General features: G+C 40.6%; 1 protein-coding gene across 1 annotated transcript in view; it reads right to left on the bottom strand.

Annotated features, from left to right (window-relative positions):
- Positions 1-15,043, bottom strand: part of cacna1da (calcium channel, voltage-dependent, L type, alpha 1D subunit, a) — a gene marked incomplete at both ends in the record, with an annotated part of 53,288 nt that overhangs the window by 31,747 nt on the left and 6,498 nt on the right. Inside the window, 4 exons of the mRNA XM_080495886.1 lie at positions 131-324; positions 1,137-1,289; positions 1,942-2,114; positions 6,748-6,887. Coding sequence (XP_080352012.1) covers positions 131-324; positions 1,137-1,289; positions 1,942-2,114; positions 6,748-6,887 — 660 coding nt within the window. The remainder of the gene's footprint in view (positions 1-130; positions 325-1,136; positions 1,290-1,941; positions 2,115-6,747; positions 6,888-15,043) is intronic.

The following is a 15,043-nucleotide window of genomic DNA, read 5'->3' as shown; positions in this document are numbered from 1 at the left end:
CGCCTCGGGAAGTTATCAGCAACTTCATCATCAGAACGTCAGTCTCATTTCATTGTTGTGCGTCTGATTTGAGGGGACATGCAAAGCTGAAGGCATGTGACAGTCGCAGGTTACCCGGCGAGAGACTCACCCAGTACAGCACGTCCGTCCAGCCCTCCATAGTGATACACTGAAACACTGTCAGCATGGCAAACAGAAAGTTGTCAAAGTTGGTGATGCCACCATTGGGACCCTGCCAGCCTTCCCTGCAATCTGTGCCGTTGTTGCACTGGCGCCCATGCCCTGAGATCGCACATGGAGCTGGTTCCTCTTCTGCTATCACATCTATACGCACAGAGAGTTTCACGTCATCAGACTGAGTGAATGAAAAAACGAACAAACAAACAAACAAAAAACATCCAAAAAGGCAATTTAAAACATGCATGTTTTCTTCATTCAGCATTAAGTAAACTGTAAATGTTATCATAATTGTTATTTATAGCCAATAATGATTTGATATACAGCAAAGTACAACATAATGCATCTTTCTATACCTGTATGAAAGTTTAATGAGAATTGAATATTATAAAATAGTCATTTTGCAGAGAAACAGCCAAACATCTTATACAAACATAGGTGATTGTGACATGGGTGATCAACTGAAAATTGCAATTTCATTTAAAAATGTTTTGGTTTTTACTGATATAACTACAGAGAGAGAAAGAAACAAAGACCTTCCCTGGATTATAGTTTCAATGGCACACTTTTAGTAAAGTTGCAGAGTAAGAGTGGCCATTTTTCATTATGAAAATTGTCAGCACTCTCGCCTCATGGCAAAAGAAAAAGACCTTGGTTGGGCACCACGTGAGGGATTTTCTGAGTGAAGTTTGCAAGTTCTCCCTCTGGCTGTGTGAGTTTTCTATAATACAGTTTCCGTAACTAACACAGTAAAACAGTAATGACTTTATACAGAGATTAGCTACATACTTTTATTCATAGAGGGGGAAATGGATGTTGGGGGGGAATAAAACCCAACCCTCCTAAAGTCAGGCTACATTGATATGAAAACAAAGTGTTTTTGCCACATATTTGCTCCATACAGCACAGGTCAAGTGACCAGTTTGACTCACATGTAAAAGACAGATCAGTGTGCTTACCTGCTCCAGGTAGATAGCAGGTTGCATGCATTTTACCGATGAAAAGCTCCAGGCCGATAATAGCATAGATGATAATGACAAACAAGACCAGGAGGGCAATGTGCAGGAGAGGAACCATGGCTTTAATGATGGAGTTCAACACCACCTGTAAACCTGGGAAAAGAGGGGAAATAAACACTTTATAGAGAGCCTGGCTGACTGCAATTCACAGATCAAGAAAACAAAATACAAATCACCAGATGCATTTACCTTCATCAAATCTTAATACTCAATATTTAAATTGTGGAAGTGCAGTCAAGTGTAAAAAAAACCCAACAATAATTGTTTTCTTTAGAACTGTAATCACGGCTCTTTTAATGGGTTATTCATTTATTTTTGATTGCAGGAAGATCTTGATTTACAGTACATTGCATATGTGAGAATTGAGAGTGTAATGTTTTAATTTTACCTTGAATACAACAAATATTTTTTGTATGAATTGGATAAGAGTTTCACAACTATCTCGAAATCACATATATTTTCTAAATATGTCAGAAGTGTTTGTGTAAGTGTGTTTATAACAGTCAGAGGCAAACGCCCCCTGGGAGCTGATAGAGATGTTGCATAGATGTTTAAAAAAATGTTTTTATTAAAAGCTCCGCAGGGACTGCACATGCACCATCTGGACTTACCATATATAACTCGTTACCCTACATGAGGACTAACATCAGTATATGATGTGTACATATCCAGAAAGCATGGCGCTGATCTTCTGCACTTTGCGGTGAAGCCTGGATCGTGGAGCCTATAAGTTGTTTGTACTCACTGGGTACTCCTGAGACCAGCCGCAGGGGTCGCAGCACACGGAAGGCTCGAAGGGCTTTAACATCAAATCCACCAGGTTTGCCCCCATGCCCGTGCATCGACGGATGGCTACTGTGTCCGTCGCCTTCTACCTTCTCATCTTTGGTCAAAAGCTCCAAAACAACACTGAAGAGTCTGTTTCAGTAGACAAAGAAACCCAAAGTCAGGTTTTTCTTCAGGAACTCAGACGTCAACCAAAATGTGCATGAGACTACATGTTGTACTTGATCTGAGAGTTATTCGCTTTGTATCACATAATACATTTTGCATTTACTTATAAGGAATAGCACAAGAACAGTCAAGATTAAAATGTATGTTACAATAATTATATATTATTCACATTTTCTTTGAGTTGTTTGACTGATCGAGCACCATATATTAGAAACTCAATGTGATGCACATCACGCACGCACGCACGCACGCACGCACGCACGCACGCACGCACACACACACACACACACACACACACACACACACACACACACACACACACACACACACACACACACACACACAGGTACATACACCAAGGAGTGGCACTCTATGATAACTTAATGCTGTCACAGTGTTTTTGTTCCAAAAACCTCCATTAATACCACATTCAACAGACCGCAAACACACTGTCGCTAAAAATAAAAGCCTACATGGCAGAATTCAAACTATTAAGTTATAAAATATGCTGCAAATGGAAGGAGAGCCACAGAAATACAGCTTGGAGTCTCCGTGTGACTTGCGAGGGACTGGTTGAAGACCAGAGGAAACTGTTGCTGAGATGGAAAAAAGACGTAAGAAGACTTAATAGACCGGAGCTGGAAGAACAGAAATTGCTGGCTGAGGCTTATTGATGGTGCAATTACATATGTGCAACGAAAGATGTAGGCATCTTTTTCACTTTGAACAACACTATTTTACGTAACAGATGTGTCATGTGACTACCACTCAGGTGTGACCTATGCTCTGGGAAATATGGTATTTTCTTATAATCGACCCGACTTTTTACGCATAATCACTATAAAGGTTTATAAGTAGATAAGGTGTTGAATAATTAAGTATATAAGAAGTCTATTTCAGGACCAAACTATAATTTAGAGTTATTTATTCAGTTACATACAGTGACAGTGCAGCGTACTGTAAATCTTCTCGGTGTGACGCCGGAGGCAACGCTGAAATAGCAGCACAACAAAGCATCTGGCTCAATGCCGAGTTTCAATATGCAAACAAAACCAATGCAAACTGCTCACAAATGCACCACAATAGCCACTCTATACTGTGGTCACCAAGTGAAATCAACAGTGAACGAATCTCTCACCATGGAAGAGGACACTTCATCACAGTCAGTTAGACATCCTTCACCTAGCCAGGAGGGAAAATCATCTCAACACATCACATCAAAGCTGCCGACTGAAAGCAGTGAACGATGCTGCCGATAGGGGCTGGAAGGACTTCTGATGGCCTTTAAGCACAGTCTGCTCTGACTTATGTTATACTGAGTCACAGCTGTAAGACTGACCGCCCGCCACTGGGGGTTTCATTAGTCATCCAGTCAACCCATGAAGAAAGCCCCCCTTCACATATCGACACATTTTCAGTGAACACAATTCAGAAGAACCACTTTGGTAAAAGTAACTCAGCAGGTTTCTTTCCCGCCGATTCGGATTTTATAAAGCAGGAATTTTCTCAGAATCTCTGCTTCTGCCCGCAACAAAGTCAGCACTGCCGCAGATTTATTTTAATGTAACCAAGGTAAAATTTGCTGGGAGGGACGATTTGGATAAATCGAAATGCCGATCTTAAAGCTGCAGACCAGACAAAATACATTAGAGCTGTCATCTTTAAAGATCCTCTTTCAGAAACAGCACAAATTTAGTCACCCAAGTCCCAAATTTTACATTATGTCAAACTTCATAAGACATTTCAGATAGATGGTGGCATCCATAAACAATAATAAGTTACATAGTTATGTCGGTATACATATATATATATTCATATGAAGAGCTGATTACTGGTGGTCACACTCATGGTTTTTCACAGTATTTTATTCAGTTTATTTTGAATTTATGGATGTGACATTGTGAACGTGAACACTTGAGAGCTTTAGGGCTTTTTTTTTTAATGATTACTTTGAACTTTCAAAACTTTGGGCTGAGTTTCAGCTTCTGCTAAAACCAACAACACGTATATCGCTCAACTCAGTTCACTCTTTTATTCTTTTTTCTGTAATTTATTGAAGGGTGCTTCAGATTTACCAGGTGGTTACTTTCACAGTTTTTTAGTTAACTGGTCAGATTTATATTAAAATGACATCAAAAGATGTTTGACCATGAATGAGTTTTTGAAAATATAAATTTAATAGTAACTTTGATTATTAAAATGGCCTAAATCAAGCAATACAGCAAATCTATTATTCAAACTGAGTTAACTTGTCATCTAAATATATACATGTTCTCAGTCATGTTGTGCGTGAATCACACCCAACACAAAGTATTTTAATCCAGCCAATCATTTGAATGCCATTTACAACTGAAATGAAACAACAGGGGCCGATAACACATCCAAACATCCAAGGAGAAGGTCCTCTTTTCTCCATCTTCACTTTGTATTTTTGAGCTTGTAGCACACTCCTGCAGCACCTAAATTGGCTTCCTAAGCTTTTTTTCCCTTCTTCCTGATAGGATTTTGTGGTTTTGGCAGGTGAATATTAGCTAGCAAATGGGCACTATGTGGTAGCTTTTGAATTGAAAAGGGTCCAGGAGCTGTAGTTATGAGACGTATGCATTCAGCGGGGACAAGACTGAAATAGAATCCAGGAATAGTTTAAAAAAAATATTTGACATTGACTTTAAGCTATCCTGAATTTCTAACAAATGTAATTATGCTTAGAACAAGTAGTGTATTTTCTTACACATACAAACCATTTTAACGCTTATATTTCGTTATTTTTTTTATTTTTTTTATTGTGAGATTATATCAGACTTGTCTTGAATATTTATGTGACATTTTGATGCCTTTTTACTACAATAAAACCGAGCACAGCTTTTTTTTATCCTTCTATGTAACCATTAAATGACCTATAGCAAACCAATTAATATACGACACACAAACACACATTGAAGTCTATTGAAAAGAGGACTAAACTCTGACTTTTGGCAGATTCATTTGGTTGTTTGAGAACCTTTTCAAGCTCTGTTTTAACGTCACACACGGGGAAGATTTTTTCGTGTGTGTCATTTCAGTGATTTAGCAGCAACAGTCACTCATCATAGCGGAGCCAGCCGTCTCTGCATCTGACTGCATGGCAGATCAACCCTGCATGCAGCACCGAGATGGAGATTTGACCCAGCTACCCACTGGACTGTGCGTATTGAAGGAGAGCTAGAGGGAGGAGAGATAGAGAGGAAGGAGACAGAGGAGAAAGGAGATTGAGAAAATAGATAAGGCTAAAGGAGATTCTGTGGGAGAAAGAAGGCAGAGTGAAGTGGGGAGGTGTCAGGCATAGACCATGCAAAATATGAAAATGAAAGGGGGCACTAATCAGAGTGAGCTGCAGAGACAAAGCAGAGCAGGATGTGAGAGTGTGAGCAAAAGACAGTCAGAGAGAGGAGAGGAGAAAGGGAAAGATGGGCGGGAGTGTTGCAGAAGAGATGAAGTATGGAGAGATGGTGAGTCACTCCAGTGGTGGTAAAGCTCTGATTTATTCTCTGTGTCTTTTCTGGGTCATATGCTGTGGGTGTACGAGGGTCTCTATTAGCACTTGGCCACTAGGAGCAGAAGCTTCAGTAACTTTAACATCGCAAAGGATTTCTTTATTGAGAAATAAAATAAGTCATCATGTAAAACCCTAAAATCAAATCCAAGTAAACACGGCCTTTGTTTATACTTCTCTTACTTGTTACTCTTCTCTTGATCAAATGATATAAACAAAAGAGAAAAAGCTTGACTCGAACGCATTAACGTTTCAACAACAGACCACCCATCAGATCATTCCATAATGAAATCTCACACACCTTTAGAAAACCCTCAAACTTCAAATGAATGTATTTACTCTGTGTGAGAAAAGCTGAAAACTGGGAGAAAAACCACATGTGCACAGGGAGGAACATGCAAACGCCACACAAAAAGGCCCTCAAGCCTAAGCCAGACTGAATCTGGGGAACCTTTACACACATCTAAACATCACGCCATAGTGAATACAGTGATGGGATTTTTAACAGCGACCAAACGACTCACCAAAAACTGATTGTATTCAAACTGCCTTCAAACGTATTTACAACAGTACCACAATATATTTAGAGTCAAACAGAGACTGGCCTTTAAAATCAGTCCACTTGATCCACTTTTTTGGCGCAAATCACAATCAAATGGCATCATTCACATCTAAATTAGAGGCTAATGCAGCAGGATCTGATTCAATTCGACAAAACCTGACAAGTCTAAACATACCTAGTAACCGTGAAAGGCCGGATGCAGGTCAGCAAACAGTTAAACCTGTTATGACTATGATTATATTCAGGCTACCCGGATTTATTTTGTTTTCAAGGCAGTAAAATTGTCAACAAATGTGCAGTGAGTAAATGCTTCCGCCAATTATTTTTTGAATGTAATTAGAAAGTCCAACAATCTCCAACAGTAGAGCTTTGGTGTGGAAGTTTCTTCACCACGAACAATAAGTTAGTTCCAGAGTCACTGACAGGATTAAGAATAAGTTTATTCACAGTCGGATATCAAATTCCTTTAGACACGTATGTAATGAATGAAATGAAGGACTTACCCTATTACAACAATGACGAAATCCAGCATGTTCCAGCCATTTCTCACGTAAGCATTCTGGTGCATCACCAAACCATAAGCAATGATCTTCAGAAAGGTCTCAATTGTGAAAATGATGAGGAAGGCATACTCAACGGTTTCCTGTAGACACACAAAAACAAAACACATTTAATGATAAGAATGAAGCAGAATTACAAAAATTGCAGTGTGAGCGTGGGATTAATGAGGTACAACTTTTGGCAGCATACAGTCAGACACAAACACTGACTGACAAGACATTACTCTTGCAAAAATCCCACAAAATGATTAGATAAAGAACTATGTTTTTAAGCCAGCTCTGTAGTGGGTAAAACCACCAATGTCAACAACAGTAGGAAACAATCCAGGACATAGTTGAGAAACAACTTGTGGTGCTTTAAAAGATGCTAGTACTCAGCTAATAATACATTCTTTCATCAAATCATTTAAAATGATTATAGATGCAAAATGAACTCCTGCTTAGTAGGTCAAACTGAAGAAAAGGCAGTAGGTAATAGTACTTATTCTATGTTTCACTAAGTCAATTTACAGAGTTATTTACTCCAATTAAGATACCTCACTTTCTGTATAAGTTAGCGGATATCAGACAAACTACACTAATATACAATTACACTGTAACTTTAAAAGAAATTATTACCTATTGTAATATTCAAGACACAAATACAAGAGTCGTATCAATAAGCATTGAAAGAAATGTTTGTAGCTAAATATCACATAAATGATGAGCAGGAGCTGTGTTTTGACCAAATACACAGAGTTACATAAACACATCCATAAATTATATTCTCTGTCTTTACAGTGCAGTTTACAAGGCCACATGAAGTGTTTCTCCACATCAAATACTTCATGTGACAAAGATGAAAAACAACCAGCAGTTTTGTCTGTTGCTCAGGTTTTTGATGAACATGTTCAACCAGAGCGTCCGACGTTCACCTTGTGTTGACCTCAGTCAAATCACACACTTTCCAGCGCTTGTCTTAGCACATATTCACAGGGTACTGTGAAAATCGTGACAGCATGAGAAATGTTGATGAAATGAGCAAGAGCATTTTAGAGCAAGTAAAGCTGGAAAGAGAAAGTGTTTTTATTTGAGTTTGGTGTCGCATGTAGAAAAGCTCACGAGATTTTATTCATGGCACGCAAACAACTTTTGAACCTCCATCAGAAACAAACTGATCACAAATATATTGTTCTTGCTATTTTCTTGGATTGTGAATGTGTAGAAAGTGTAGCCATACGGAGACATCCTGAGAAGAAAACGGATAAAACAGTGTTATGGTGATGAAGCTGATTCATGAGCTCGAACAACCGAGGATGGGGTGAATGTGTGAGAGCGACGCAGAGGTTAAAAAAGGGACAAACACACTCTGAATAAAATGTCTGTTTTTAGAGGGTTGCGGAGAGATTAGAACCAGTGATGTAACTCAGCAGTGCGTCTTTCTCCGGGTGTTTGAAAGGCACAGAGAACACAGGAACATTAAGCCGTCAGGTTGAGGTCGACCGGGAGGGAAGTGGACAACGGAGGCACACTTCGCCAGACGAAGGTGCTACGTGCACTTTAGCGCAGTGAGATGTGTGAGAAACTGGATGCACTAAAGGTGACTCAGCCTGTTCAGGACAGTTCCGGGACCTCCCCCGAGATGCAAAACCAGTGAGGAGGCCCTCGATTCATCCTTTATGCATGAGGCAGCTCAGAATGAACTCTCCACATGGGTCGGCGATCAAAATCTCTGTCCATCAGTGGAAAACCACACTAAAGACATGGCAGGTAGGAGTTTAGCTTTTATTATGGATGACACAATGGACGCAAATGCACGCACGTTATGTTATACATACTAGCCTCATCTGCCTGAGGGACTCTTTAATCCCCTACTCTGTGTTCTCCATGGACTCCATAAATGCAGGAGAGCTGTGGGCTGTGGGGCTTGTTTTCCCTGCAGTTTACTGCAGATTGTGAAGAGCACTTAGCCCGGAATAAGAGACGCGGGCCTCTTTGTTACTGAGGTAAAAGGTTGAGCAAAGCTTAGGGCTGCTGCCTCTCTGACGGAGCATGTCCAGCCTGCAGGGAGCAGCGAGGACAGGACGAGTCGTATGAGGATGAAAGGACAGCGACAAAAAGGCACAAGTGAATAATGTCCAACAGCTTTCACAGGCTGTAATTTGCTGCAGTTATCAGATGGAGTTTAATGAGAACTTTTTAGGACAGCCAGAGAAATGGCATGAGCCACAAAAATGCGAATTCAGATTAGATTTTTTTTTTTTCACACGTGATCGACTGCAGTGATTGAGTATTAATTGTAATGACTTGAAAAACAGCATTGTCAGGACAATTTTAGCTTCCCAAGCTACAGTAATTACATATGCAGATTGCCACTTCCTAGTTCATGAACGCATATTGAATATAATAACAAATGATGACCATTTCCTTGCAATTAGGCAGCAATTCATTCACTCATCAGCACGCTGAACTGTGAGCGGAAATAGAAAGAGGGAGAGGAACAATGAGAGATGGAGAGCGAGGAAAGAGGCCTGAGGGAGTGCGATAAATATCTCTGACTCATCTTAGTTTATTTGTCCTGTAAAGAGACTTACTGAAATGTCTTTCCTTGTTTCATACAGTATATGGACATTATCGCCAGTTAATTAGCTCACTTCCCTCAGTGATATTCTCTTTGGTATACAGCGCAGCATGATACATCAGGTACCCACGCACACAGACACACGCACCACATGTTTAGGTCCTAACATGCACGCTAACATCAAACCCATGCATAGCAGGACACCATAGAATTAACCCCCAGAGTCCTCCGCTGCTGAGGAAACCTTCATGTCTACAGCTCTGCTCAATTCATGTCACGGGGCTCAGTTCACTATATGATAAAGGATGCTGAACCTCTGTATCTTGCATGTCATTGTCAGATGACCAAGACAGACGGACAGCAGCAAAGTCAGCCGAGTAGCAAGGTAACCTGTCTTATGCACCACAATGGCAAAGAAAACACAAAGCAGACAATAAAGCAACATGTCCCACAGTTAAATCACTATTCTTCATACGTTATAATTGCATATTTATATTAATACAATGTAAACAACAACCTCTAGAGCTGAGAGCTACAACATTTTTGGACTGAGGGATGACTGGTGTACTCGGAGGTACAGGCATTTTCACCTTTGGAGTAAAATGCATAGCAATATTACTGTCATATGTTGGGAATATGTGTTCCCACAACAATCAGTGTCTGAGACAGCAAGAGGCCCCCTGTGCCTTCATTTATTCATTCAGTCTCATCTTCGTGCTGATGGTTATTTGTTCACTGTTTTCAGGCACATTCTGTGACGATTTGCAATTCTATGTTTGCTGAAGCTGATTTAACTCTGACAGCCATAGAAATAAGTCCGTACAAACTATAGACGCTCTTAGCTGCTACATCTTAGAAGCGATAAAAGGATAAAAGCAGTTCACAGTGACAGTCATGGATGCTGAAAGCTGCATGACGACGGCACCTCATGGAGATCTTGTCCACACAAGCAGAGATATTTGACCAAACAGTATTTTATTCTGTCTTGACTTCTCTTTTAAAGGTATGGTTGAAGCAACAATGCACAGTTTGAAATCAGCAGCCAGGTCTATTACAATCACTTCAGATTCACATTAAAGAAACATTCAACAGCAAAATATTATGCAGTAAATTAGATAAAGATGACCCACCTTACACTAAAGCACAGTGGGTTAACCTTACCCTGTCTCCCCCACAGACAAACTATGAAAACATTTCAAAAGCAGAAATCATCTACGATAAGAGGAGGGCAACTCAAGTAAACATACGCAAAGCTGACAAAATTGTGAATTTAAGTGAAGGTACATGTTCTGATTCAAAGCTGAGAAGCTGCACATCTAAGAGTCATTAATAAATCTAAAAGTCTTATAAGTAATGAAGTTTCAAAGCCAACCAGGTTACACTGTAAAGAAAGGCTGAATGAAATGAAAACGCTAAAAGACAGGCCAGTTATGGTTCCAGCTTTGTATTTAATTTAAATATTCACTCATTTAAATGTTTATTATCAGAGATAATGAACAAGTCTCAAATCTTTCAAATGTGTAGTAAAAAAAAACGTGCAAAAACCACATAGATAAAATCTTTTGGTGGATTTCATGTTTTTCTGATTTTATGACCACCTGACTGTTACGCTCTGTGCGTGTGTGAGCATCTGAGCGTGTGGCGACAAGCCCAGAGTCACATGAGTCACAGTGACATCATGCATGTTTGATATCTGTGTGCGGCCAGAGCGCTTACATGCAGAGCAAACACAACAAACAACAAGCCATAATACCAACGTCAATGCAACCCAGCACCCAACATGGCATCGACGCAAACACACGCTCCCTCCAGTTAGCAGCCATGGGACAGTTGTAGAGCAGACATCTCCTGAGTGCCACAGAAACATCACACTGTCGTTCTGGATCTGATTCTGCACTCATTGAGTGGACGTATATTCTCACTCTGCTGCTATCGCCCTCCCCCATTCTCCCATCACATCTCTTTCCTTCCCTTGTCTGTATGGATCAGTCAGTGCCATCCAGCCATGCCAGAGGGGTGAGGGCAGCCAGCATTTAGTGCTTCTTCACCGCCTACTCCTGCAGGTTTGCGCGGTAAATAAGTGGGCTTCAGTGTGCAGTCTATATTGGGATGGCTGCTCAAGTGTGTGGTATGCATGGGGCTTGTGTTTATCTTGAGCATCTTTTTATAAGCTCCAACACATGTTCAGCACGTTGGCATTTTTGCCAAAACACAAAATGTGGATTTGCTTAATTTACTATATATTTAGTGTTCAAACGCAGCACTTTGATCCTGATCTTGTCTCGTTCTCCTCTCAAGTGGAGAAGAAGCAACATTGATATCAGAGAAATGTTTTTGTCTTCAACATGACATGAAACAAAATAATGCATCTGTTTTTTATGGTCTGTCCTTGATCTACCTACATAGCTCTGCTCGTGTGCATGCATGACTGTGTAAAGGACTATGGAGGTGGGCTTGATTTGTGTGTGGATGTCGATGTCCCTCTGCCAAGTATAACGCAAGTGCAGGTCATCTTTACTACACTCACACTCCCAGGGAGAATGTCTTCACAAGAAAGAAAACATCCCACAGGAATGTCAGGTGAGGTGCACAAGTTTCACGATAGTCGCTGAGATACTGGTACAAATGTAGTCCCTTTTGTTACTAGAAATGCTCCAGCTGTCAGAGATCAGGACGCGTGCAACAAAAGTGTCGGAGTGGGATTTTTTTTTTTTTTTTTTTAGCAGACGTGCGCAACACATCCTGACCTGTACCGAGTGCGTGTGAGCGACTCTGCTGAGGTTGTAAATAGACTTCCAAAGTTTGAAGACCTGGTTTATTAGCAAAGTCACCAAAGCTTCTCTGGGTGTAATTCATTGTTGGAGCTCCAGTTCTGTTCATAGCTATGTACCCGTACACAGCTACTATGTGACAGTTGTGTATGAACAAAATGCAGATACGCATTATCCAGTAGTCTCTGCATTTTGGAGGGACAAATTCATATTATTGTCCAAAAAAAATTCCACCTGAGTTGCCAAATGTGGTGCAGTGAGGATTTGATAATAGGGTGGAATAAAAAGTGGCTCCATGTCGTGATGAAAACCTTGTTTCAGTACGTGAAGAAGCATGAAGGATGGTTCAGTGATATCTCATGTAGGAATAAGGGAACATCCTGTACGAAAGGCACTGAGCTTGCCACGAGCCAAGTGACATGACTTGACAAGTTTGTGTATCTATTTCTATAAATCCGTTGCCCATGTGAAGAAGTGACCTCAGATGGGAGACACTCTTTTTAAATGTAATAAGTCGACCTAAAATAAGCCACCAGAGTTGGTTTAATATACCAAAACACAAGCAGAGCATCAGTATATCAGGAAAGGATCGGATCCAAGTTCCTGTGACCCTGAACTGAATAAAGCGAAATGAAAGGTGGATGAATGGATGGAAATCGGAGTGCTGCAGTACTCAGGGGTGTATAGGATGTGACAACAACCTGTTGGAAAACCCATGTGACGCACCTGCAATTACAGTTGTTCATGATCGTGGCTGCACATTCAGATTGTATTAACACAGCTCTGACTCCCTGTTTACACTCTCTATTGCTGTCTGACGCACACACACACACACACACACACACACACACACACACACACACACACACACACACACACACACACACACACACACACACACACACACACACACACACAAACACACACGATAACAAGCAGGGACAGAGCTAGTGTGAGCCACAAATGAGCAGTTACGTTAAGTGACTAAACACATACTTCTACAATCATCTCTATGGGAGTCCACGGTCCAGACGTTACTGCTTGTGCCAGCCATTCTACACACACACGCACGCACGCACGCACGCACGCACGCACGCACGCACGCACGCACGCACGCACACACACACACACACACACACACAGAGCCAGATGGTTGATTGCCACACACATGAACACATCACACTCCTCTGCAACCGAACACGCAGCCAAGACGTTGACATATGAACCTTAGTTGACTTCTCACATACTACAAGTCTACATGTCATCCTCTTCATCCATTAACGTATCTCCTTTATCCCATTTTTGTTAAACCACAATTCTGGACAAGGTCAAGAGGCATACATATAAAAACACATGATGGCCAGTTTATGCTTGTTTTCATTTTGCTGACGCAGATCATGAGGAATGAACACTGACTCAAGAAGTAGGACTTGCGCTCCAACATTGGGAAATGCATTGAAAAAATATTTTATTGGTTTGGTTTGCAAGTTGCTGCCAAACAGAAGTAACACACTTTTCATGCAAGTGTAACAAAGGTAAACTGCACACATTGGCAGGCTTTCATTAATCCATGAGAAAATCTATCAGTGACTGTGTCAAATATTGATTTAGGGAGTGCGAAACTGAGGAAGATGATTATGGTAAACATAGAATGTTACATCTACACATCTCTAATATTAGTATCAAAACAAGCCTCTGTAGCCTTAAAGTTAGCTGGAAAAGCAAAAAAGAGAATGTGCAAAATTCACTTTATTCAGTGAAATATGAGGTCAAATAGAAAGATTGAAAACGTAATGAAATAATAATAAATAATAGAATAAACAAATGAAACTCTGCTGTGTTGTGCTTCAGATTTTGTTTGACAAGAAGCACTGGATGCCTCTCTTGTGTGTGGCATGTTGTCACACTGAAGCGTTTGATAGCTGTGATCAGTCAACAGGCCTTGGCTTCGGGTCAGCGGTTTGGCACGAGGATAGTTGTTGGTACATATTTACATCAGAAATGCCTTCTTTGTTGTTGATAGTTGATCACAGGATGCACATTTCACTTGTGACGTGTTAGTGTGACACTACTCTGTGTGACTGCTTGGTTTTAACCTGTTGTGCTGTGTGTGAATACAAGTTTACTTAAGTTGGTGTTAAATTGTGCACATCCACTCAGACTGTGCAATCTTCAAGTGATAAATGATGGCAAATTGTTGATTAGTTACTCAGTGGTGTATGTGAAGCCATAGCTGGAAATTACTGCCAGATAATGCTTATTGGCATTTGACCCGTTTAAATTGAAGCACTGAAGTCTGCTGCTTTCTGTTGTTGCATTTTAAATCTTGCTGCACAAGAATAATTAAAAGTGAAAGATGACATTGTTTGTGAACAGTTGAAAAAAAGACTAAAATGCTGACATGCTCACTTTTCTCACCGCTTAAATGTGAGACTGACTCAAACTGTGAGTTCTCTGCTGGAGTCCAAATGACCTCTTTGTCGGACCGTGCGTGGACATAATAGTCTTTACGTGTTTGTGTTCTTTTGTCCCCGGTAAAATAAATCGCTCTCCGGCCCCGGTGTTGTGCAATACCACCCATATGGGCACGGACACTACCTGAGACCTCAGATGCCATTCCCTGCATGTTGTCATACAAACGATACGACGTATGAATCATACTCACCAGGAAAAGGTCATTGTTTTGCTCAGCTATGTTCAGCAGAAGATGCCTGTGGTGTTGAGTCCCAGATAGATAAGTCAGTGATGACCTTAAGCCAAAGGCAGGGTGGTTTTGATTGTTTGTCCCACTGGCAGACTGAAACAATAATTCAGACTCGTCCTCCGGTCACCTTTTTCACACAAACCATCAGACCATTAAATGTGTTTGTTAATGTAATGTGTGCCGGTCTTTAAATGTGGGAGAAAA

Source organism: Blennius ocellaris (assembly GCF_963422515.1).
Source record: "Blennius ocellaris genome assembly, chromosome: 4".
NCBI lineage: Eukaryota > Metazoa > Chordata > Actinopteri > Blenniiformes > Blenniidae > Blennius > Blennius ocellaris.
This window is presented reverse-complemented; position numbering and strand designations above follow the sequence as displayed.